Source organism: Scyliorhinus canicula, chromosome 18 (assembly GCF_902713615.1).
Source record: "Scyliorhinus canicula chromosome 18, sScyCan1.1, whole genome shotgun sequence".
Lineage (NCBI taxonomy): Eukaryota > Metazoa > Chordata > Chondrichthyes > Carcharhiniformes > Scyliorhinidae > Scyliorhinus > Scyliorhinus canicula.
Window position 1 is genome coordinate 113,313,389 of NC_052163.1, and position 26,611 is coordinate 113,339,999.

A 26,611-nucleotide genomic window follows, 5' to 3' on the forward strand; every position below is an offset into this window, starting at 1 on the left:
GATGATTTACCAAAATTCACTAGACTCTGGGGTGGTCCCGGTGGATTGGAAATTAGCAAACGTGACACCACTGTTTAAAAAAGGAGGTAGGCAGAGAGCGGGAAATTATAGGCCAGGGAGCTTAACTTCGGTAGTAGGGAAGATGCTGGAATCTATCATCAAGGAAGAAATAGCGAGGCATATGGATAGAAATTGTCCCATTGGGCAGACGCAGCATGGGTTCATAAAGGGCAGGTCGTGCCTAACTAATTTAGTGGAATTTTTTGAGGACATTACCAGTGCAGTAGATAACGGGGAGCCAATGGATGTGGTATATCTGGATTTCCAGAAAGCCTTTGACAAGGTGCCACACAAAAGTTTGCTGCATAAGATAACGATGCATGGCATTAAGGGTAAAGTAGTCGCATGATTAGAGGATTAGTTAATAAATAGAAAGCAAAGAGTGGGGATTAATGGGTGTTTCTCTGGTTGGAAATCAGTAGCTAGTGGTGTCCCTCAGGTATCCGTGTTGGGCCCACAATTGTTCACAATTTACATAGATGATTTGGAGTTGGGGACCAAGGGCAATGTGTCCAAGTTTGCAGATGACACTAACATGAGTGGTAAAGCAAAAAGTGCAGAGGATACTGGAAGTCTGCAGAGTGGTTTGGATAGGTTAAGTGAATGGGCTAGGGTCTGGCAGATGGAATACAATGTTGACAAATGTGAGGTTATCCATTTTGGTAGGAATAAAGCAAACGGGATTATTATTTAAACGATAAAATATTAAAGCATGCTGCTGTGCAGAGAGACCTGGGTGTGCTAGTGCATGAGTCACAGAAAGTTGGTTTACAGGTGCAACAGGTAATTAAGAAGGCAAATGGAATTTTGTCCTTCATTGCTAGAGGGATGGAGTTTAAAACTAGGGGGGTTATGCTGCAATTGTATAAGGTGTTAGTGAGGGCACACCTGGAGTATTGTGTTCAGTTTTGGTCTCCTTACTTGAGAAAGGACGTACTGGCACAGGAGGGTTTGCAGAGGAGATTCACTAGGTTAATCCCAGAGCTGAAGGGGTTGTATTATGAGGAGAGGTTGAGTAGACTGGGACTGTACTCGTTGGAATTTAGAAGGATGAGGGGGGGGATCTTATAAAAACATATAAAATTATGAAGGGAATAGATATGATAGATGCGGGCAGGTTGTTTCCACTGGCGGGTGAAAGCAGAACTAGGGGGCATAGCCTCAAAATAAGGGGAAGTAGATTTAGGACTGAGTTTAGGAGGAACTTCTTCACCCAAAGGGTTGTGAATCTATGGAATTCCTTGCCCAGTGAAGCAGTTGAGGCTCCATCATTAAATGTTTTTAAGGTAAAGATAGATCGTTTTTTGAAGAATAAAGGGATTAAGAGTTATGGTGTTCAGGCCGGAAAGTGGAGCTGAGTCCACAAAAGATCAGCCATGATCTCATTGAATGGCGGAGCAGGCTCGAGGGGCCAGGTGGCCTACTCCTGCTCCTAGTTCTTATATGGGTTGGTGTAATGCCCTCCTGTGGTAGTGTCACCTGTGTGTGTTGTGAATGCCCATTGGTCGTGTCCTATCTTACTGACCTATTGGTTGAATGTCTATGTGTCATGTCTCTGGTTCTCCCTCTAGTGTCTAGCTAGTCTACGTGTATTTACATTAACCCTTGTGTATTTACAGTGATGCATATCACCACAAAGGTCAGTGCCCCTTCAAGTATTAACACCTGCTGGTCTCCCGGCAAGTCACACACCACCTTGGAAATATATCGCTGTTCATTCACTATCACTGGGTCAAAATCCTGAAATACCCTGCCTAACAGCAGTGTAGTTGTACCTACACCACGGGGACTGCAGCGGCTCAAGAAAGCAGCTCACCACCACCTTCTCAAGGGAAATTAGGGATGTGCAATGAATGCTGGTCCAGCCAGTGAGGCCCACAACCTATGGACTATTTTTTAAAAAAACTTACAGAAGCTATTAATGGGAACATCAAACTATCCTTCCCACTCAGATTTAACATTTGGCAATTGCAATGACCCAGAGTGAGAAGGTAAGAGGTTAATCCAGTGCGCTGTTGGATTAAACAAATTCTTTCCTGAAAGAACAATTTTCAATAATAAACCGATTGTTGTCACTTGTGGCTCAGTGAAGGAGTCGCGCTCTCGCTCCCTCTCACCTCTGAGTCAGGAGGTCATTGGTTCAAGTCCCACACAAGCCACTTCAGCAAATATTCCTGGCTGGTGCTCCCGAGATTAAGGGAATGCTGCACAGTTGGAGGTGCTGGCTTTGGGATGAGGTTAAATGGAGGCCTTGTCTGGTTGTTCATGGTGAAAGCAAAGGATTCCATAAACCCCATTGCGAAGAAAATCTGGGGAGTTCTTGCCAATATTTACCCCCTCAACCAACATCATTAAAACAGATTATCTGGTAGTTATTAGATTGCTGTTTAAGGGAGTTGGCTGTGAACAAATTGGCTGCCATGTTTCCTACATCACATCAAGGGCAGCACGGTGGCACAGTGGTTAGCATTGCTGCCTCACGGCACTAAGGTCCCAGGTTCGGGGCAGCACGGTGGCACAGTGGTTAGCATTGCTGCCTCACGGCGCTGAGGTCCCAGGTTCGGGGCAGCACGGTGGCACAGTGGTTAGCCTTGCTGCCTCACGGCGCTGAGGTCCCAGGTTCGGGGCAGCACGGTGGCACAGTGGTTAGCATTGCTGCCTTACGGTTCTGAGGTCCGAGGTTCGGGGAAGCACGGTGGCACAGTGGTTAGCATTGCTGCCTCACGGCGCTGAGGTCCCAGGTTCAATCCCGGCTCTGGGTCACTGTCTGTGTGGAGTTTGCACATTCTCCCCGTGTCTGCGTGGGTTTCGCCCCCACAACCCAAAGATGTGCAGGGTAGGTGGATTGGCCACGCTAAATTGCCCCTTAATTGGAAAAAATGAATTGGGTACTCTAAATTCATTTTTTTAAAGTTCCCTCCATCACAACAGTCACTGCACTTCACTGGTTGGAACGTACGTTGGGACGTCCTGAGGGTATGAAAGGCGCTATAGAAATGTAAGTATTTCTTCCTGTGCATTCTGGCTCCCATCTGTCAGTAGCTTGGATACTGATTAGCCCCTCCCCCCTCGCTGGGAGAATGATCAATGGACCAGAGTTTGTGACAGGCTGGGCTATACCCTGAGGCACAATGTACTGACTGTTCCTCACCCTGTCTGACGCTGGGGCCTCACGGCTTGGGGAATGGGGGAGGATGGCCTCCTTGTCAATACTTGTGTTGATGTGGAGATGCCGGCGTTGGACTGGGGTGAGCACAGTAAGAAGTCTGACAACACCAGGTTAAAGTCCAACAGGTTTGTTTCAAACACGAGCTTTCGGAGCACTGCTCCTTCTTCAGGTGAATACCTCGTCATTCAACCTGAGGAAGGAGCTGCACTCCGAAAGCTCATGTTTGAAACAAACCTGTTGGACTTTAACCTGGTGTTGTCAGACTTCTTACAATACTTGTGTTGACAGTGACATTGGTGGAAAGCACTATTACATAAATGAGGTCATATCGGGGGATGGGTCGGTGCATAGAGGACGACACAAGGGCTACACACGCATCATCCTTTCACTGGGCGAGGAACCAAAACTGTGAGTGACAGAGAGTGCGAAAAGTGTGTGTGAGATGATGAAAGAATGTGTGTGAGGGAGAGAGTGTAAAATACGTGCGTGAGAGCGCACAAGACTTGAACTTCCACTTGCATTTCTATAAGGCCAGTCCCAACCCTGGGATGGACCCAAGGCCTTGCAGCTAAAGGTGTTTGACTGTCGGAGTCCCCAACTAATGAAAGTCTATTCCGCTCAGGTTTGCGCTGTTGTAAAAACATTATTGTTTTTTACAGGAAGCTCCTCCAGTTATTTAGGTCATAGATCTGTAACTGGCATGATCAGCGGTTATCTCTTTGTGTTTGTTGGTGACCCACATCACGGATTATTGGTGAATGCCAATGGCTGCTCCTGATCCGCAGTCTAGAACTTCCCTTCCCCCTCTCTTTGTTATACCTGGAACATAGTTTGTATTTCTTTAACTCCCTTGCCGTGGTGTGGTCCTCAGTGAGTCACCCTCCTACCTGTGAGTCACAATGTTGCGAGTCTCAGACCCACCCCAGAGATCCTGACTGACACTGCCAATCATCAGGGAGTGCTGAGCTGTCGGAGGTGGGGTCTTTCAGCCCATTGCCTCCCTGCTTTCCGACAGTGACTGCGCGCCCAAAATATTCCATCGGCAATGAAGTGCTTGGGGCCCTACTGAGGTTGTGACAGGTGCTACAGAAATGCAAGTGAGTACGTTCTCACTTATTTTCTTCCTTGGCTTTGCTGCCTTCAGGGCGGTTAATTATTCGAGCCAGTTAAACCTGTCACATAAAGCCCCTGAATAAATGAGACTTTTCATCTCCTGATGCATTTTCTTGTCTGACTCCCTCCCAGCCTGAGTTCCACACGTCAGATTTAGGTTTGACTTTGTGAAGGAGGAAGGTGTGATAGCATGGCGCCTATAAGAGGGCGTGCTCCACTGACCTCGTGATTGGCTCAGGGTCAATCGCGCAGAGCGCGCGAAACCTGGCCAATGGGGAGGAGTCATGGGCGGAGCCAAGTGTGGAGCCCTGTACAAACTCCTGAGCATTCCCAGAGCTACTCTCCTTAATGGTCGGATAACGCTACTGCGCTTACAATGGTATTGGTAAATACAGTGTGAATTACTACGTTACATTCACCACATCCATTAAGTTGGTCTTGTTTCCTCACCCTCCAGCTCAAAAAAATCACTTGTCCTGTAAATTGCTTCAAGTTCAAGGGCAAAGGGCACTCTACGACCTCAGTGAACAGCAGGACAAGCAGTCCATCTGCGCAGGGCAGCATGGTAGCATAGTGGTTAGCATAGTTGCCTCACAGCTCCAGGGTCCCAGGTTCAATTCCTGGCTTGGGTCACTGTCTGTGCGGAGTCTGCACATTCTCCCTGAGTTTCCACCGGGTGCTACAGTTTCCTCCCGCAGCCCAAAGATGTGCAGGTTAGGTGGATTGGCCATGATAAGTTGCCCTCAGTATCCAAAGCGGTTAGGGTTGGGTTACAGGCTTAAGTGGGATGCTAATTCCAAGAGCCGGTGCAGACTCGATGGGCCAAATGGCCGCCTTCTGCACTGTAAATTTTATGTAACCAATGAGAGTTAAGGATTGAGAAAGAAGCAGAGAGGGAATGGAGAAGAAAATAGATGAATTAGAGTCCAATAAGAACGAGAGGAACAGAAACATTAGACCAAGAGAGGGGGATAAAATGAGACAGAAAAGAATTATATTTAAAAAATTGCTAACATCAATTTACTGGTGGCTGGCTTGAGACTTCACAGTTTCACAATTGTTCATTTTCTGGGCCGGGGAGGTTAAGTGACATTGCAGGATTGTAAATTCCATCTTAAAAACGTCCTTACATTGTTAATTACCAGCTCTAACTTTTGGTGGTGGGTTTATGGGGTAATGTGCAAAGGCAGCAATTATTTTGTCACTCAGAGGGAGGTTGAGGGTAAGCTGCCGTTTTCACAAGCCCGATGACAGAACTATGCAAATCATCCAGCAATATTTGGCAATTTGCAACTTCAGATATAGCCTTCTCAAGTCGCCGCATTATTTAAGCACTAATAACGGTGAGTACAGTAGGCTCACCATTATAACATCTGGGCTGTAACTGAGCTTTCCAATATAATTTCCTTCTCGTCAGAGGACCTTTTGAAGGGGTTGCCCATTGAAGACAAAGAAGAAGAGAATTTATTTTCTCTCTGAGGGTCGTGAATCTTTGGAGCTCTTCCTCAAAAGGCAACAGAAGCAAAACCTTTGAATATTGTTAAGGCAGAGGTAAATAGGTTTTTGATGAACAAGAGGGGGGGGGGGGGGGGTTGAGAGGTTATCAGAGGTAAGTGCGAATGTGGAGTCGAGGTTACAAGCAGATCAACCATGGTCTTATTGAATGGCGGAGCAGGCTCGAGGGGCCGAGTTGTCTTCCCCTGTTCCTAATTGGGATGTATGTATGTATCTATGTGTGGGGTCAGTTCAATCTGTCCTGGACCTCTGTTGGAGCTTTCTCAGGACACTTAGCACACTTGGGGCTGAGGCTGTGATGGTGTGAACTGTGCCCGGTCTGATGGGCTAAATGTTTTAAACAGTATCATCTAGTGTCTGCCATGAATCAGAGGGCTGTGTGTTTGTTTCTCACTACAAATGCTTAAGCAAAAAATCCAGGCGGACACCCCCAGTACAGTTCACACTGAGTGCTGCACTGCCAGGGGTGCAGTCCTTTGGATTAGACATTAAACTGCTACCCGTCTGTCCTCACAGGTGAACATAAAAGATTGTGTAGCTGTATTTTGAAGACGAGCAGGAGGGTTTTCCTTGTCAATATTCATCCCTTAACCAACATAATTTGGTCGCACAGTGGTTAGCACTGTTGCTTCACAGCGCTTTGGACCCGTGTTCGATTCCCAGCTTGGGTCACTGACTGTGTGGACTCTGCACGTCCTCCCTGTGTCTGTGTGGGTTTCCTCCGGGCGTTCCGGTTTCCTCCCACAAGTCCCGAAAGACGTGCTGTTAGGTGAATTGGACATTCTGAATTCTCCCTCCGTGTACCCGAACAGGCGCCAGAGTGTGGTGACTAGGGGCTTTTCAGAGTAACTTCATTGCAGTGTTAATGTAAGCATACTTGTGACACTAATAAAGATTATTATTATAATTAAAAGCAAATTATCAGGACATTTATCGCAATGCTGTTTGTGGCATTTCATAATGTGTAATTTGCTGTTAATTTCAAAAGTGAGAGTGTGAGGCAGCATGGTGATGCAGTGGTTAGCACTGGGACTATGGCGCTGAGGACCAGGGTTCGAACCCTGGGTCACTGTCCGTGTGGTATTTGTACATTCTCCCCGTGTCTGCGTGGGTTTCACCCCCACAACCTGAAAGATGTGCAGGTTAGGTTGATTGGCCATGCTAAATTGCCCCTTAATTGGAAAAAAAAATAATTGGGTTCTCTAAATTTATTTTTTTTAAAGTGAGGCTGTGATCCAGATTGTGGCAGACAGAGTGAATAAGGTGACTCGAGATTGGACTGATGCAGAGCCAGATTCCCCGGACAGGCGCCGGAATGTGGTGACTAGGGGCTTTTCACAGTAACTTCATTGAAGCCTACTCGTCACAATAAGCGATTTTCATTTTCATTTCATTTTTTCATTTGGGGCTCGCGCGGGATTCACCCGTTGCGCTCGGTACACGGTGGTTGAATCGCACCCTTTGTCTCTATCTCTCCTCCTTGGCTCCATAACCCTGACTCCCCCATCCGGCTGCATCACAGCCTGGTATGACAACTGCTCGGCCCAAGATCACAAGAAACTGCAGAGTGTGGTGAACTCAGCCCAACGCATCACACAAACTTGCCACCCCCACATTGATTCTGTCTGCATCTCATGCTGCCTCAGGAAGGCACACAACATTATCAGAGACTCCTCCCACCCAGGCATTGTCTTCTTCCAGACCCTTCCATCAGGCAGAAGGTACAGAAGTCTGAAAAACCGAACATCCAGACATAGGAATAGCTTCTTCCCCACAGCTACAAGACTCCTCAACGACTCACGCTCGGACTGATCTGTTCCCTGTATGAACATTATTCACGACGCCCTATGCTGCTCTTGCTCATGTATTTGCTTTGTTTGACCCCTTGTTCCGCACTGTAACCAATCACTGTTGGTCGATGTACCATTTGTCAATGTTCTCTGTTGATCATTCTTTTTTGCCTACTATGTACACACTCTGTATGTTCCCTTGGCCGCAGAAAAATACCTTTCACTGTACTTCGGTACATGTGACAATAAATCAAATCAAACCAAAACAACTATCTCTCTCAGTGCTGAAATTGTCAACTGTCCACCAGCGTTTCAGAAGATGGAGATGCAAATTTCCACTACCCTTTGTGTAAAGATGCGTTTCCCGACATCTCCCCTGACTGGCCTGGCTCTCATTTTAAGGTCATGTCTCCTGGTTCTGGACAGCTGGAAGTTGTGAAAGTTGATGCAATTTGAAATGTTTCACCCCTAAGCTGTCCGCCTGACATGAAGTGTACATAGCAGATGTCAAAATCATTACACTTGTATTCAGGCATTCCCGAGTGGAACATGGACTTCCTGTAACTTTCAAGTCAAAATGTTTTGTGATGTACTTTAAAAAACATTATTAAAAATGTTTTATACAGGCCAGCACGGTGGTGCAGTGGTTAGCACTGCTGCCTCACAGCGCCGAGGACCCAGGTTCAATCCCGGCCCTAGGTCACTGTCCGTGTGGAGTTTGCACATTCTCCCCGTGTTTGCTTGGGTTTTGCCCCCACAACCCAAAGATGTGCAGGGTAGGTGGATTGGCCACGCTAAATTGCCCCTTACCGGTGAGGGACCATCACCGGCGCTGACCAAAATTCCCGCCTCTCGTGCCGCAAACGGCCAGAGAATGGCCGGGTCCTGGGCCGTGCATGCGCATGGCTGATGACCTGCAGCGGTCGGGTCGTGCAACTTAGCGCCGGCTATGCGCGGACCCCACAGCCCACCCAGGACAACTCCCGCCAGGTCCCCCACCCCTCGTTGAAGCACCCCCAGCCGGCGACATGGGTCCTGGCCAAGTGTGGCGGCTCTGGACACAGTCCACAGCCACCACGCCGCGTTCACGATTTCTGTGTCCCGTGCCGTCGGGAACTCGGCCTATCGGGGGCGGAGCATCGCGAACGGGGCAGCCGATGAGGCGCCAATGGCATGGCGACTGCCCGTGGCGTGCGTCACAATGACACAGGTTTGGAGGGGGCGAAACGTGCAAACCGGCGCTGGCGTCGATTCCGGTGTCGAGCAACAGAGAATCCGGCCCGCAATCTAAATACAAGTTGTTGTTAAATATCCATTTCCCTTAAATGTTAACATGTTAATATGCTATGCAGTTAAATTTGTTTCCAGCATGTAGAATGTATTAAAACAACTATTAAACATACACACATACAAATACAATTTCATGCTGCAATATCTTCATGAGAGATGATTATCGGGAAAGGAAATCCCACAGGAAATTTGAGGTGCCGTTATTCCCAGAGTTCAGTCATTTGTTGTTTCTCTGCTGTCTGACAGACACTCTGGGGAGACGGATCATATTGTGTTTGTTCCTGGCTTTAAGTAACCAACAGAATTTCTAATTCGCAACCTCAGGATGTACTAATGTGCTTTACAGCCAGCCCTGTCCTTTTCCATTTGCAGCCATTGCTGCGAGGGTAAATGCGACAGGCATTCGGGAACAGCAAACTACCACAAACAAGATGTGATAATCAGCAGATAATCTGTTCTTCATTGTTGGTTAATAGATAAGTATTGGTGAGGACAAGTGCGAGAACACCCTTGCTTATCTTTGAACAGCGGACAGCAAATGCTTCACACTCACTGGAGACAGATGATGCACTACAGTTTCAACCAACACCCTTCGTTGTATTGGTGACAATAACAAATGCTTAAGTATATTTTGATGCAAAGTTTTGCCCCAACCACTCTCAAAGAGGAGGGGAAACTGTCCCACCAGACAGAATGATTCCTCACTATTCCTGCCATTGGAACCATTTAATCCCAAGGCAGGTACAGCATGGAGTAAAATACAGAGTACATCTCCCTCTACACCATCCCATCAAACAGTCCTAGGACAGGCACGGTGGCACAGTGGTTAGTGCTGTTGCTTCATAGCGCCAGGGACGCGGGTTCAATTCCCGGCTTGGGTCACTGTCTGTGCGGAGTCTACACATTCTCCCCGCGTCTGCGTGGGTTTCCTCCGGGTGCTCCGGTTTCCTCCTACAGTTCAAAGATGTGCGGGTTAGGTGGATTGGTCATGATAAATTGCCCTTAGCGTCCAAACATTAGGTGGGGTTGCTGGATTACTGGGATAGGGTGGAGGTGTGGGCCGAGGTAAATTGATCTTTATGGGGCCAAATGGCAGGTACAGCACGGGGTTAGATACAGAGTAAAGCTCCTTCTGCACTGTCCCCATCAAACACTCCCAGGACAGGTACAGCACGGGGTTATATACAGAGTAAACCTCCCTCTACACTGTCCCCATCAAACACTCCCAGGACAGGTACAGCATGGGGTTAGATACAGAGTTCAGCTCCTTCTACACTGTCCCCGTCAAACACTCCCAGGACAGGTACAGCATGGGGTTAGATACAGAGTAAAGCTCCCTCTACACTGTCCCCGTCAAACACTCCCAGGGTGGGTACAGCACAGGGTTAGATACAGAGTAAAGCTCCCTCTACACTGTCCCCGTCAAACACTCCCAGGACAGGTACAGCACAGGGTTAGATACAGAGTAAAGATCCCTCTACACTGTCCCCATCAAACACTCCCAGGACAGGTACAGCACGGGGTTAGATACAGAGTAAAGCTCCTTCTACATTGTCCCATCAAACACTCCCAGGACAGGTACAGCACGGGGTTAGATACAGGGTTCAGCTCCTTCTACACTGTCCTCATCAAACACTCCCAGGACAGGTACAGCATGGGGTTAGATACAGAGTTCAGCTCCTTCTACACTGTCCCAATCAAACACTCCCAGGACAGGTACAGCACAGGGTTAGATACAGAGTAAAGCTCCCTCTACACTGTCCCAATCAAACACTCCCAGGACAGGTACAGCACAGGGTTAGATACAGAGTAAAGCTCCCTCTACACTGTCCCCATTAAACACTCCCAGGACATGTACAGCATGGGGTTAGATACAGAGTAAAGCTCCCTCTACACTGTCCCCATCAAACACTCCCAGGACAGGTACAGCACAGGGTTAGATACAGAGTAAAGCTCCCTCTACACTGTCCCCATCAAACACTCCCAGGACAGGTACAGCACGGGGTTAGATACAGAGTTCAGCTCCTTCTACACTGTCCCCATCAAACACTCGCAGGACAGGTACAGCACAGGGTTAGATACAGAGTAAAGCTCCCTCTACACTGTCCCCATCAAACACTCCCAGGACAGGTACAGCACAGGGTTAGATACAGAGTAAAGCTCTCTCTACACTGTCCCCATCAAACACTCCCTGGACCATAAGACTAAAAGACGAGTAGCAGAAATAGGCCATTTGGTCCATCGGGTCTGCTCCGCCATTTAATGAGATCATAACGGATCTGACAATCCTCAACTGCATTTTCCTGACTTATCCCTGATTCCTTTACTGATTAAAAATCTGTCTCAGGGCAGCACGGTGGCACAGTGGGTTAGCACTGTGGCCTCACGGCGCCGAGGTCCCAGGTTCGATCCTGGCTCTGGGTCACTGTCCGTGTGGAGATTGCACATTCTCCCCGTGTTTGTGTGGGTTCCACCCCCACAACCCAAAGATGTGCAGAGTAGGTGGATTGAACATGCTAAATTGCCCCTTAATTCGAAAAAATGAATTGGGTAATCTAAATAAGGTCAACATTCCATTTGGCTTCCCTATTATCTGCTGAACTTGTGGGTTAGCTTTTTGTGTATTAATCCCTCTGTGCTGCAGCTTTCTGCCGTCTTTCTCCAATTAAATAATATTCAGCTGGGCAGCACGGTGGCCTAGTGGTTAGCACAACCGCCTCACGGCGCTGAGGTCCCAGGTTCGATCCCGGCTCTGGGTCACTGTCCGTGTGGATTTTGCACATTCTCCCCGTGTCTGCGTGGGTTTCACCCCCACAACCCAAAAACGTGCAAGCTAGGTGGATTGGCCACGCTAAATTGCCCCTTAATTGGAAAAATGATTGGGTACTCTAAATTTATAAAAAGAAACAATAATATTCAGCTCCTTTATTCTACCTACCAAAGTGCACAACTTCATATTTTTCTGCATTATATTCCATCTGCCAAATTTTTTAAAAAGCGATTTTTATTTAAAGTGCCCAATTCATTTTTTCCAATTGAGGGGCAATTTAGCGTGGCCAATCCACCTACCCTGCACATCTTTGGGTTGTGGAGGCAAAACCCACGCAAACACGGTGAGAATGTGCAAACTCCACACGGACAGTAACCTGGAGCCAGTATCGAACCTGGGACCTTGGCGCCGTGAGGCCGCAGTGCTAACCCACTGCGCCACCGTGCTGCCCTTAAAAAAAGCGATTTTTCTGAAAGATTTTACAATTTTACAATAATTCTTACAACAAAACCCATATTATCACAGCAGATGATACACAGAAAACAACATAACAAACGCCCCGACTAATCAAGCCCACCCCATCCACCAAGATAAACAAAAAGACAACCGAAAAAACAAATAAAATAAACTAACCCCCCTACCCCCCAACAACTGACGGTGACCAATTCCTTAAAGTAGGTAACGGATTGCTGCCATCTCTGGTGGAATCCCTCACCGACCCTCTAATGGTGTCCTTAACTTTCTCCAGGTACAACAATTCCGTTAGGTCACCCAACCGTCCTGAGGCGCTGGGCGGAGTAGAAGACCTCCACCCCAGAAGAACATGCCTCCGCGCGATCAGCAAAGCAAAGGCAAGTTCAGCTGCCTTCACTCCCGTCTGCAGCCCCAGCAAGTCCAGGACTTTTGCAGATCGGGCTAAAACTTGTCCACCAGACTTGTGAAGTTTGATTCATGAAGCCGGGGCCGATCATGGGCCACCGACTCGCAGATACCTGAAGCTAGAGTTGGTCAAGCAAAGAGGCAACACCCCCAGGTTGGCTTCCCTGCCTGGGGGGCTAACTGGGCAGCATTTTCCAGATTTAGCTTGTAGCCCAAAAATGAACCAAAGCTCCTAAATGGCTTCATTAAATCACTCCATAGCGGGGACCGGGTCCAGAACAAGAAGGAGCAACTCGTCCGCATCTAAGGACACCCTGTGCCCCATCCCTCCCCTCTTTATCCCCTTCCACTCCATGTTGACTACATTCCAAAGAACAATACCCCCTCCTAACCAAGCCCCACCCAAACAAAAACGCTCGGTCATAGAACCACAAAAACTGGTCCAGCAGGCTCGCTCCAGTTCACTAGCTAAAACTTTAATGTTGGCGATGTAGCCCCTCCCCAAGGCCGAAAAAAAGAGAAAGAATCACCCCCTACCCGTACCGGCTACAAATATATAACATTCAACCCCCCCTACCAAGAGTATGACCCCCACCAGGAGCCATATATTTCCAAAGTTAGCCTCCCATCCCCCACCTTACAACTTCGGCAAAATAACCCCATCGCAACTCCAAAAACAGAGAAATAACAACAAATACATAGTGAGAAGTCTTACAACACCAGGTTAAAGTCCAACAGGTGTGTTTCAAACACTAGCTTTCGGAGCACTGCTCCTTCCTCAGGTGAAAAGGTATCAAATGTATAAAAGGTATAAAAGGTATCACACACAGCTTGGCCGGGTACACCACTCCAAATCTCACTCCACTCTATTATAAAGCCGCTTTGGCCTGATTAAAGGCCGCCCGCTTCTTTGCCAGCTTCGCACTAGCATCCTGATATATCCTAATGTGGCTTGCTTCCCATCGCAGGTCACAATTCCCCTTGGCCCACTTCAGGACTCGATCCTTCTCCTGGAGGCTATGGAATCTGACTATCTCCGCTCGCGGCATCTCATTCGCCCGAGGCTTCTGCCAGAGTGTTCGATGGGCCCCGTCCAACTCTGGAGGGGACGCCAGTACACCCTCCCCCACCATCTTACAAAACATCTGTGGGAAGTACGCAGTTGAATTCAGGCCCTCCATACCCTCCAGCAATCCCACGGCCCTGAGGTTTTGTCTCCTCGACCGATTCTCGAGGTCATCCACTTTGCCCTCAGACTCTTATTCTTCTCCGCCACCAGCGAGATGTCAGCCTCCAATGAGGGGATTTGGTCGCTGTGTCTTGACAAAGCCACTTCCACCACATTCAACACCTCATCATGTTCCTTCACAGCTTCCAAAGTCGTCTCCAATTTCTCAGGACAAGACCCAGCATCTTCTCAATAGGTTTACCCAGAATATCGACCATCACTTTTTATAATAATCTTTATTAGTGTCACAAGTAGGCTTACATTAACACTGCAATGAAGTCGGGGCAGCACGGTGGCACAGTGGTTAGCATTGCTGCCTGCGGCGCTGAGGACCCGAGTTCGAATCCCGGCTCTGGGTCACTGTCCGTGTGGAGTTTGCACGTTCTCCCCGTGTCTGCGTGGGTTTCGCCCCCACAACCCAAAAGATGTGCAGGTTAGGTGGATTGACCATGCTAAATTGCCCCTTAATTGGAAAAAATAATTGGGTACTCTAAATTTATAATTAAAAAAAATTAAAAAAAAAAAAAACACTGCAATGAAGTTACTATGAAAATACCCTATTCGCCACATTCCGGTGCCTGTTTGGGTACACTGAGGGAGAATTCAGAATGTCCAATTCACCTAACAGCACGTCTTTCGGGACTTGCGGGAGGAAACCGGAGCACCCGGAGAAAACCCCACGCAGACACGGGGAGAACGTGCTGACTCCGCACAGACAGTGACTCAAGCCGGGAATCGAACCCGTGTCCCTGGCGCTGTGAAGCAATAGTACTAAGCACTATGCTACCAGTCTCTCAAAATATTTTTCAAACTGCTTATCAAACTCCGTAGTCAGCACTCCAGTTAGCCTCTGCCGATCGGGGTGGCCGCAATGCTGGTGCCCCCGCCGCCATCTTCCCTGCTGAGGTTCGATGCGGAGCCTCCGAGACGGCTGAGGAATTTCCAACCACAGACTTCTCAGTTGTGGTCTTTTTCCACACTAGGACCCCGAGTCCCCATCAAACACTCCCAGGGCATATACAGAATTGGGCTGCTGAAGCTTTCCAGCAAGGGCCAATTAATTACCCAGCGGTGTGTGCATTCTCTACGGGCAGGATAGCGACTGACTTTTTGCCCTCCCTAACCCAAAGGCATTGTGTTGCACGGAACATTCCAGAATTCAATAGCATTGGAGTGATGTGACTTTCTGAAGGGAGTGGAAGAGCCTGGAGGTGTTACTGCTGCCACAATCAACGCAGGGAGAGAGACAGGATTCAGCACTTTCAAACTCATTCTTCATGATTCAGCAGAAAGTTGCCATTCTCATTTACCGAGATCACAGGTTAGCTGGTGTGAGGAGAGTAAAATTGTTGCACTGGTGCATTAGGAGATGGACAAATCATGTTGGGGTTGAGGCATACTGGTGGGACATACTTCATTCTGTCCTGGGAGTGTTTGAAGGGACAGTGTAGAGCAGGGGTGGGCAAACTACGGCCCGCGGGCCGCATGCGGCCCGCCAAAGGGGGGGGGGGGGCTGTTGGGTTACTTACTGGTATAGGGTGGATACGTTGACTTGAGTAGGGTGATCATTGCTCGGCACAACGTCGAGGGCCGAAGGGCCTGTTCTGTGCTGTACTGTTCTATGTTCTATATAAGGCGCCCAGAATCATAACCGGGTGAAGTAATTATTTTACTTAATATACTATGCGGCCCTTTGTGAATTGTGAATTTCTGAATGTGGCCCTTGCACGGAAAAGTTTGCCCACCCCTGGTGTAGAGGGAGCTTTACTCTGTATCTAACCCTGTGCTGTACCTGTCCTGGGAGTGTTTGATGGGGACAGTGTAGAGGGAGCTTTACTCTGTATCTAACCCCGTGCTGTACCTGCCCTGGGAGTGTTTGATGGGGACAGTGTAGAGGGAGCTTTACTCTGTATCTAACCCTGTGCTGTATCTGCCCTGGGAGTGGTTGATGGGGACAGTGTAGAGGGAGCTTTACTCTGTATCTAACCCCGTGCTGTACCTGCCCTGGGAGTGTTTGATGGGGACAGTGTAGAGGGAGCTTTACTCTGTATCTAACCCCGTGCTGTACCTGTCCTGGGAGTGTTTGATGGAGACAGTGTAGAGGGAGCTTTACTCTGTATCTAACCCCGTCCTGTACCTGTCCTGGGATTGTTTGATGGGGACAGTTAGATGGACTTTACTCTGTATCTAACCCCGTGCTGTACCTGTCCTGGGATTGTTTGATGGAGACAGTGTAGAGGGAGCTTTACTCTGTATCTAACCCCGTCCTGTACCTGTCCTGGGATTGTTTGATGGAGACAGTGTAGAGGGAGCTTTACTCTGTATCTAACCCCGTCCTGTACCTGTCCTGGGATTGTTTGATGGGGACAGTTAGATGGACTTTACTCTGTATCTAACCGTGTGCTGTACCTGTTCTGGGAATGTTTGATGGGGACAGTTAGACGGACTTTACTCTGTATTTAACCCTGTGCTGTACCTGTCCTGGGAGTGTTTGATGGGAACAGTGTAGAGGGAGCTTTACTCTGTATCTAACCCCGTGCTGTACCTGTTCTGGCAATGTTTGATGGGGACAGTTAGACGGACTTTACTCTGTATCTAACCGTGTGCTGCACCTGTCCTGGGAATGTTTGATGGGGACAGTGTAGAGGGAGCTTTACTCTGTATCTAACCTCGTGCTGTACGTGTCCTGGGAGTGTTTGATGGGGACAGTGTAGAGGGAGATTTACTCTGTATCTAACCCCGTGCTGTACCTGTCCTGGGAGTGTTTGTTGGGGACAGTGCAGAAAAATATTCCATGCTCAGCATTAACATTGCATATATTCCATACTCAGCATTGACTTTGGTAAATACAAAATTCAATAAATATTTGTTGAAGCAAATGGTACACTTGTGACGATAAATTGTTTCCATGGAAACTCGGCAATGGATTTTGAGACAGAACGGAAGTTGTCTTGTGAAGATTTCCAGAACTGTTGATAATACCCTTTTACTGATCATTCTGTTTAGTCAAAACAAATGAGAAGACATGTTATTTACTCAGTGGGAAGTGGCTGTTTTATTAATTAGTATTTTAGTTAAATAGAATTGAACGACTGTTCAAGTCATCTGCATTTTCAGAACTCCTAAATTCAGAAGCATGTTCCTGCTCCATAATCTCACCATCAGCCTCGTTCCTTCCCATTTACAATGTGGCGAGTGCTTAACCCCATGGAAGAGGAGGCACCCTCTGAGCTCAATGAAACCAACATCCAGAGTGGCACCCATATAGAGAGATAAACAGGGCCTCAGCACCCTTGGGTGGAAGGGGTAATACTCAGGGTATTTGAGCAGGTGTTGTTCACTTCCATGTGTGTGTGAGTCTTTCTCTGTAAATCTGTCTGCGTCTCTATGTGTGTGTGTGTGAGTGTGTGTGTGTCTGTCCATGTATCTTTGTCTGTCCATGCATCTGTGACTATCTGATTGTGTATATATCTGTGTGTATCTGTTTGTGTGCATATGTTTGTGTATATGTGTGTGTGAACATCTGTGTTTATGTGCGTGCGTGTACATCCGTGTGTGTATATCTGTGTTTGTGTGCGTGCTTGTGTGTATATCTGTATGTATCTATTTGTGTGCGTATATGTGTGTGCATCTGTGTTTGTGTGTGTGTGTGTATATCTGTGTTTGTGCGTGCTTGTGTGTATATCTGTATGTATCTGTTTGTGTGCGTATATGTGTGTGCATCTGTGTTTATGTGTGTGTATATCTGTGTTTGTGTGTGTGTGCGTGCTTGTGTGTATATCTGTATGTATCTGTTTGTGTGCATATGTGTGTGTGCATCTGTTTGTGTGTGTGTATATCTGTGATTGTGTGTGTATGCGTGCTGGTGTGTATATATGTGAGTATCTGTTTGTGTGGCCGTGCATGTGTGTGTGTATTTGTGTGTCCTAATCATCTGCCCTAACCCTTGGCAGCTGCAAATAACCAGCCGCTCATGTCTTCCCATCTGCTCCTTATTCCCTGTCTCGGACATTGTCCCAGAATGTGCTGCCCTCAGACGCCACCACTTGTCCTGTCGAACAGAGGCACTAGATGGTGATCAGGAACCTGACTGTCCCCTCACCTTTGCTCAGTGACACTCCAGCTTTATTTCTACACTTAGTGTTTCCATGTATCCCAACTCTCTTCTCTTCATCTTGTTTGCTTGTATAATGCAGCACACAGGAACAAGAGAAGGACATTCAGCCCTGTGGATCAGCTCCACCGCAGCACAGTAGCACAGTGGTTAGCACTGTGGCTTCACAGCTCCAGGGTCCTACGTTTGATTCCCGGCTTGGGTCACTGACTGTGTGGAGTTTGCACGTTCTCCCCGTATCTGCGTGGATTTCCTCCGGGTGCTCCGGTTTCCTCCCACAGTCCGAAGATGTGCAGGTTAGATGGATTGGCCATGCTAAATTGCCCTTAGCATCCAAAAAAAGGTTAGGTGGGGTTACGGGGATATGGTGGAGGTGTGGGTACAGGGTGGAGATATGGGTTTAGGTAGGGTGCTCTTTCCAAGGGCCGGTGCAGACTCGATGGGCCAAATGTCCTCCTTTTGCACTGCAAATTCTATGATTCTATATTAGAAAATTACTGATCCACGTTTCCTCTTCATTTCCTATGTCTACTGTGTCCAAACCCTTCTCCAACAAAAATCCAAAGACCATGGATGGAATCCTCGGACCCTGCAGCCGGCCAATGGGGTTTTCCATTGTGGGCAGCGATGGAGAATCCAGCCCCTAGGTTTAAATCCACCCCCCCACTCCCATGCACCAGCCCCTCTCCCCTCCCCCAAGTGACAATTAAGAACCGACGATATATTTCCGAAGCAGGATGGGTTTGTTCTGCTTTTTAACTGAGCCCCGGCAATTTTCCGCATTATTGAGTAGAAGACTGGATTCCCCGATCCCCCGGCCACGCGTTTCTTGGCAGCGCCATTCGCTGGAGGCAGGATTCTATCTTTCCGCCGTTCGTCAATGGGATGTGCCATTGTAACCACCCAACACGACCGGGAAACCCAGGGGAGGGGATCCGTTGCCAGCCGGAAAAGTGAGTCCCGACAACGGAGCATTCCGGCCAGTATTGTAGCTGCACTATCTAGTTTGTACAACACGTCCCCATAGCTTTACCCTTTCAGCATTGGTGTCACCCTGGTCAATCTGTGCCACGACCCCCTCCAAGGACAATCTCTCCTCCCTGTGGGGCGGAGCCCAGAACTAAACCCACCGACTCCAGATGGGGGTCTGACCCAGACTCTGTACATCTGGAGCATCACATTCTCTCCTTGACAAACCAACATCACAACAGCATTTACGATTACTTTTTGCATGTTGGCTAATAAGCAGGAGTAGCCAATTTGACCCCTTCAGCCTGCTCCACATTTATTAAGACCATGGTTTATCTCTGATTGTGGCCTTAACTCCATTTTCCTGCCTGCTCCTCTTAATCCATGCCGCCTTTGTTAATCAATAGTCTGTCTATCACAGCCCTGGATATATCCAATGACCCAGCCCCTTCTGCTGAGTAAGAAAAACACTAACGACCCTTTGAGAGAATAAATTTCTCTTTGTTTCCAACTTAACTCAGATTTTCCCTTATTTTTAAATTGTTCCCTCAACTTCTAGATTCCCTCACGAGGGAAACATCCTCTCAGGATCTACCCCTATCAAGCGCCCTCAGAATCTCATTGAAATAACAAAGAACAAAGAACAATACAACACAGGAACAGGCTCTTCGGCCTTCCAAAGCTGTTCCGGTCATGATATCAGCCTTTGCCAAAAACCCTCAGCACTTCTTTGTGCCGTATCCCTTTCCATCCATCCTATCCATGTGTTTGTCGAGAACGCCGTTAATGTATCTGCTTCCACAACCTCCCCTGTTCCAGGCACTCTCCACCCTCTGCGTAAAAAACCTGCCTCGCTCGTCCCCTCTAAATTTTGCCCCACGGACCTTAAACCTATGCCCCCTGGTGACTGACCACTCCACCTTGGGAAAGAGTGCCTGCCCATCCACTCTATCTATACCCCTCATAATCTTGTAGACCTCTATCAGGCCACCTTTCAACCTCCGTCTTTCTCATGAAAACAGTCCGAGTCTATTCAGCCTCTCCACATAGCTATCATCTCCAGACCAGGCAACGTCCTGGTAAACCTCCTCTGCACTCTCTCCAAAGCCTCTACGTCCTTCTGGTAGTGTGGCGACCAGAATTGTGCACAATATTCCAAGTGCAGCCTCACCAAGGTTCTATACAACTGTAGCATGACTTGCCAGATTTTATACTTGATGCCCCGTCCAATGAAGGCAAGCATTCCGTATGCTTTTTTGACTACCTTGTGCACTTGTGTTGACACCTTCAAAGATCTGCGGCCATGCACACCCAGATCTCTCTGACTTTCTATATTCCTAAGAGTTTCGCCATTTACGGTATATTTCCCCTCTATGTTAGACCTACCAAAATGCATTACCTCACATTTGTCCGGAATAAACTCCATTTGCCATTTCTCTGCCCAAATCTCCAACCTATCTATGTCCTGCTGTATCTTCTGACAATCCTCAACACTATCTGCTACTCCACCAACCTTGGTGTCATCCATATAGGTTGCAGTAAGATCACCTCTCATTGTTCTGAACTCCTCTGAATCTGGACCCAACTTGCTCAATCTTCCTCATAAGGCAACACCTTCATCCCCGGAATCAGCCGAATGAACTTTCTCTGAACTGCTTCTGATGCGAATATATCTCTCCCTAAGTAAGGTAACCAAAACTGTACACAGTACGCCAGGCGTACTGCCTACTGTGATGGACTACGGCCTCACACTCTACTATTTATAAAAAGAAGCTACTTTGCAATTTTGGCGAAACTCGCACCTTGTTATCTGTGAGGAGTCATTAACAGTCACCTGGGGACCCAACTTCAAAAAGAGCTAGACAAAGCATTTGCTAACCCAGGCTCGCCAACAGGAGACACAGGGTCTGATAAGGCAACTCATAATGGCTGGGACGTTTCACAGTCTTTGAGACCCCGCCAAATTCCAGACAATGGATACACACCCTGGTGTTGTAATGGGTACACACCCTTTGTTAAAGACCTGTTGGAGAGGAGGGGGTCATATGACCGAGGCTTCTGGCTCATTGAACAAGTTAATATTGTCTTGTTGAGCTGAATAGTTCATTCTGCTGATTTAACATCTGCCTAGCAGACCACACAGAAAGGAGCTTTGCCCAGGTTGAACATCTGGCCCCATCTACACTCTGGCTATCGGAAGTTTTGTGCCATCACCTACAATGCTGCTTCATTTCTGCGTGCCTATCTCATTGTGTGATGCCAGCACCACCAGAAAGGTCAATTCTACAGCATTGGTTTTCAACCTGCTGACCGCCGTGAAGATATACCTCATTGGATTTTGATTCTGGAACTCAGTTGAACCAACATTTATTTTTTCTGCGGTCTCTCTGCTGTAAACCCTATTTTCTCTATCCCGTTTTTTACTGTTTGATTATGGAGATGATGTTGCAATCCTCTTCTGCCGTTTCAAGTGTGTGCAAATAAACTAACCCTTTGAGTTCATCCTATCTCGAGTTTGCTGTGGGATTATTAATAGAAACTTTGATCGCACCAAAATCCGAGGGGTTGGGGAAATACGGCAATGCTTAGAAAGAGGGAAACAAATCAAAACAGTTTTCTGCTCATGGATGGGGAGGGGGGTCAGGGGAGAAATTAGAGCTGTTTCCATTAACCTCCCCCATGACTGTAAGACTACACAGAGCTCTATTAGTCACAGATTTCCAAGGTGCATCATGTAACAGATGACCAGCGACAGGACAAAAGAGTTGAGGAGGTATTGTCCAAAAGTTGAGTGTATGTTTTGATAAAATTTTAAATGGAGAAGCGAGGGTGAGACAGGAAGGTTGAGGGAATTTCAGAGTAACAGCGATGTTGCGGGGTTGGAGGTTGAACAAAGAGGATATAGGGATCATGTAGACAAACAGACTTACATTTGTATGGCACCTCTTGTGACACCAGAACATCCCAGAACACTTAAGTTTTGAAATGTGGTAATGGAAGAAAGGTGGCAGCCAATTTGTACACAGCAAGATCCCACGCTCCGTGATAACATAATAACCAGCTGACCTGTTTTTAGTGTCTTTGGTTGCAGGATAACTATGCCCTGGGTCACCCGGGGAGGATTGTTCCTTGAATAGTGGCCTTCGAATCATTTACAGCCACCTGAGAGGGCAAAGGGGATCCCGGTTTGACATCTTCACCGGGAAACGGTAACGCTGACAGTGCAGCATTCCTGGGTTTGAGGGTTTGGGGGGTGGTGCTGGCAATGGCAGTGTTGGCCCCGGATTACCTGCACAAATCTGCAGAGTGGGGTTTGACGGCCAAGGTGGGCCAGGGCTGGCACGGAGGGCTGGCACGGTCCAGGTTTGAGCTGATCGTGGAGGAAGAGGATGGGACTGAGTGTGGAGGGAAAGAGGAGGAAAGTTCAGAGTCTGCAGATGAAAGCAAGACTTGTGGCACAGGTAGATAGGGGTTTGAGGGGGGGGGGGGGGGGGGGGGGAGACTGGAGATGAGAGGGCCCCTGGCCCTCTCCTGGCTTTGACCTGCTCCATGGGAGATTCTGCACCAGACTCCCTTAAACAAACGTGTGTCCTTCACAGCCCATCAACACTCTGCAAGATCCGGCGCCAATAAATATGCAGACAGGACACTTGCCCGCGCAGCATCCCAGTTTGTAAAATAACCCCGGAGGGAAATCGATCCCGTTCACATCAATTCAGTGGATATTTCACAATGTGCACTGCAGGGATTAGATGCAATACATTCTGCGCAGCCCCTGTTTCAAAACACACACACACACACACACAATTGCATTTCTCTCCTGATTGGGATGCAAATTCTCCCGGGGTGCAGAGAAATATCCCACAGGATGATGTTGTTTGGGGGGGGGGGGGGGGGTTGCAGAGTGGCCCCTTTAAACAGTTGGTGCATCGCCCTGCCCCAGAACCTGCCCCTCTTTCTCTACCTCCTGTTTTGGTGCAGGAAGACGAGGCATTTATTTCATTAATGTGCATGTTTATTTCCAAGGCAGAAATACATCGATCTGCACCCCCCCCCCCCAAACCCCACCAAATGTGGATGGGTTTCCTCCCCATCCCCAGCTTTCACTCACCCAGCACTCCAGCGGTGGCCGCCCGCTTCTCCGCCGCCTCTCTCATCTCCTTGTCCGGCTGAGATTGCCTCTCCGCCTGGCTGTCCTCCTTGTCCCTCCTTGGCACCGGCATCTCTACAGCACCAAGCGGTGACTGGCTGGCTGGATGCTGCTCTCTGTCTACAGGGGCTGCATTGGGGTCAGGAGCTCAATCACTGATTTTTTTTTGCTGTGGGTTTGTATTTTCCCTCCACTTTAAAAAAAAAGCTTTATGCAGCACTTGCAACAACCCCTCCTGATCATTACAGCCCCCTGAAGCCACACACTCCCTCTCTCTCTCTCTCTCTCCACTCTCACACACAGCACTGAGAAACAGCAAGGTTAGAGGGATGAAAGCAAAATGCAGGATTAATCATCCGCTTTGTGTCCCCGCCCGAGCCAGGAACAAAGAGACAGAGAGAGAGAGAGAGGGGGGGGGGGGGCATCAGGCAGAGAGAGAGAGAGAGGGGGGGGCATCAGGCAGAGAGAGAGAGGGGGGGGGCATCAGGCAGAGAGAGAGGGGGCATCAGGCAGAGAGAGGGGGGCATCAGGCAGAGACAGAGAGAGGGGGGCATCAGGCAGAGATAGAGAGAGGGGGGGGGGGCATCAGGCAGAGAGAGAGAGGGGGGCATCAGGCAGAGATAGAGAGAGAGGGGGGCATCAGGCAGAGACAGAGAGAGGGGGCATCAGGCAGAGATAGAGAGATGGGGGCATCAGTCAGAGATAGAGAGAGGGGGGCATCAGTCAGAGATAGAGAGAGAGGGGGGCATCAGGCAGAGAGAGAGAGAGAGAGGGGGGCATCGGGCAGAGATAGAGAGAGAGAGGGGGGCATCAGGCAGAGAGAGGGGGGGCATCAGGCAGAGATAGAGAGAGAGGGGGGGGGCATCAGGCAGAGATAGAGAGAGAGAGGAGGCATCAGGCAGAGAGAGAGAGAGAGGGGGGCCATCAGGCAGAGATAGAGAGAGAGGGGGGGAAATCAGGCAGAGACAGAGAGAGAGGGGGGCATCAGGCAGAGATAGAGAGAGAGGGGGGGGCATCAGGCAGAGATAGAGAGAGAGAGGAGGCATCAGGCAGAGAGAGAGAGAGAGGGGGGCCATCAGGCAGAGATAGAGAGAGAGGGGGGCCATCAGGCAGAGATAGAGAGAGAGGGGGGCATCAGGCAGACAGAGAGAGAGAGGGGGGGCATCAGGCAGACAGAGAGAGGAGGGCATCAGGCAGAGATAGAGAGAGAGGGGGGCATCAGGCAGAGACAGAGAGAGGGGGGCATCAGGCAGAGATAGAGAGAGAGGAGGCATCAGGCAGAGAGAGAGAGGGGGGCCATCAGGCAGAGACAGAGAGAGGGGGGCATCAGGCAGACAGAGAGAGAGAGGGGGCATCAGGCAGACAGAGAGAGAGGGGGGCATCAGGCAGAGAGAGAGAGGGGGGCCATCAGGCAGACAGAGAGAGAGAGAGGGGGCATCAGGCAGACAGAGAGAGAGGGGGGGCATCAGGCAGAGAGAGAGAGAGGGGGCATCAGGCAGAGATAGAGAGAGGGGGGCATCAGGCAGAGACAGAGAGAGGGGGGCCATCAGGCAGACAGAGAGAGAGAGAGGGGGCATCAGGCAGACAGAGAGAGAGGGGGGGGGCATCAGGCAGAGAGAGAGAGAGGGGGCATCAGGCAGAGATAGAGAGAGGGGGGCATCAGGCAGAGATAGAGAGAGAGGGGGGGGGGCATCAGGCAGAGATAGAGAGAGAGGGGGCATCAGGCAGAGATAGAGAGAGAGGGGGGCCATCAGGCAGAGATAGAGAGAGAGGGGGGCATCAGGCAGAGATATTGAGAGGGGGGCATCAGGCAGAGAGAGAGAGGGGGCATCAGGCAGAGATAGTGAGAGAGAGGGGCATCAGGCAGAGATAGAGAGAGAGGGGGGCATCAGGCAGACAGAGAGAGAGGGGGGCATCAGGCAGAGATAGAGAGAGAGGGGGGCCATCAGGCAGAGACAGAGAGAGGGGGGCATCAGGCAGAGACAGAGAGAGAGGGGGCATCAGGCAGACAGAGAGAGGGGGGCATCAGGCAGAGATAGAGAGAGAGGGGGGCATCAGGCAGAGAGAGAGAGAGAGAGGGGGCATCAGGCAGACAGAGAGAGAGAGAGGGGCATCAGGCAGAGGTAGAGAGAGAGGGGGGCATCAGGCAGAGAGAGAGAGGGGGGCATCAGGCAGAGACAGAGAGAGGGGGGCATCAGGCAGAGATAGAGAGAGAGAGGGGGGCATCAGGCAGAGATAGAGAGAGGGGGGCATCAGGCAGAGATAGAGAGAGGGGCATCAGGCAGAGATAGAGAGAGAGGGGGGCATCAGGCAGACAGAGAGAGAGGGGGGGCATCAGGCAGAGACAGAGAGGGGGGCATCAGGCAGAGATAGAGAGAGAGGGGGGGCATCAGGCAGAGACAGAGAGGGGGGCATCAGGCAGAGATAGAGAGAGAGAGAGGGGGGCATCAGGCAGAGAGAGAGGGGGGGGGGCATCAGGCAGAGAGAGAGAGAGAGAGAGGGGGGGCATCAGGCAGAGAGAGAGAGAGAGGGGGGGGCATCAGGCACAGACAGAGAGAGAGGGGGGGGCATCAGGCAGAGAGAGAGAGAGAGGGCATCAGGCAGAGATAGAGAGAGAGGAGGGGTCATCAGGCAGAGAGAGAGAGAGGGGGCATCAGGCAGAGAGAGAGAGAGAGGAGGGGTCATCAGGCAGAGATAGAGGAGGGGTCATCAGACAGAGATAGGGAGAGGGGGGCATCAGGCAGACACAGAGAGAGAGAGGGGGGCATCAGGCAGAGATAGAGAGAGGGGGGCATCAGGCAGAGACAGAGAGAGGGGGGCATCAGGCAGAGATAGAGAGAGAGAGGGGGGGCATCAGGCAGAGATAGAGAGAGGGGGGCATCAGGCAGAGATAGAGAGAGAGGGGGGCATCAGGCAGACAGAGAGAGAGGGGGGGGCATCAGGCAGAGACAGAGAGGGGGGCATCAGGCAGAGATAGAGAGAGAGGGGGGCATCAGGCAGAGATAGAGAGAGAGGGGGGCATCAGGCAGAGATAGAGAGAGAGGGGGGCATCAGGCAGAGATAGAGAGAGAGGGGGGCATCAGGCAGAGATAGAGAGAGAGGGGGGCATCAGGCAGACAGAGAGAGAGGGGGGCATCAGGCAGAGACAGAGAGGGGGCATCAGGCAGAGATAGAGAGAGAGGGGGCATCAGGCAGAGATAGAGAGAGAGGGGGGCATCAGGCAGAGATAGAGAGAGAGGGGGGCATCAGGCAGACAGAGAGAGAGGGGGGCATCAGGCAGAGATAGAGAGAGAGAGAGAGGGGGGCATCAGGCAGAGAGAGAGGGGGGGGTGGCATCAGGCAGAGAGAGAGAGAGAGAGGGGGGGGGGGCATCAGGCAGAGAGAGAGAGAGAGGGGGGGGGGCATCAGGCAGACACAGAGAGAGAGGGGGGGCATCAGGCAGAGAGAGTGAGAGAGAGGGCATCAGGCAGAGATAGAGAGAGAGGAGGGGTCATCAGGCAGAGAGAGAGAGAGGGGGCATCAGGCAGAGAGAGAGAGAGGGGGGGGCATCAGGCAGAGAGAGAG

The 26,611-nt window shown here is 49.6% G+C and overlaps 1 protein-coding gene across 1 annotated transcript in view; it reads right to left on the minus strand.

Annotated features, from left to right (window-relative positions):
• The window catches only part of ano8b (anoctamin 8b), a 131,847-nt gene extending 108,458 nt beyond the window's left edge, over nucleotides 1-23,389 (minus strand). Inside the window, exon 1 of the mRNA XM_038777664.1 lies at nucleotides 23,009-23,389. Within this exon, the coding sequence (XP_038633592.1) occupies nucleotides 23,009-23,120 (112 nt within the window). The 5' untranslated portion in view covers nucleotides 23,121-23,389. The remainder of the gene's footprint in view (nucleotides 1-23,008) is intronic.
• Between the last annotated feature and the right edge of the window lie 3,222 nt (nucleotides 23,390-26,611).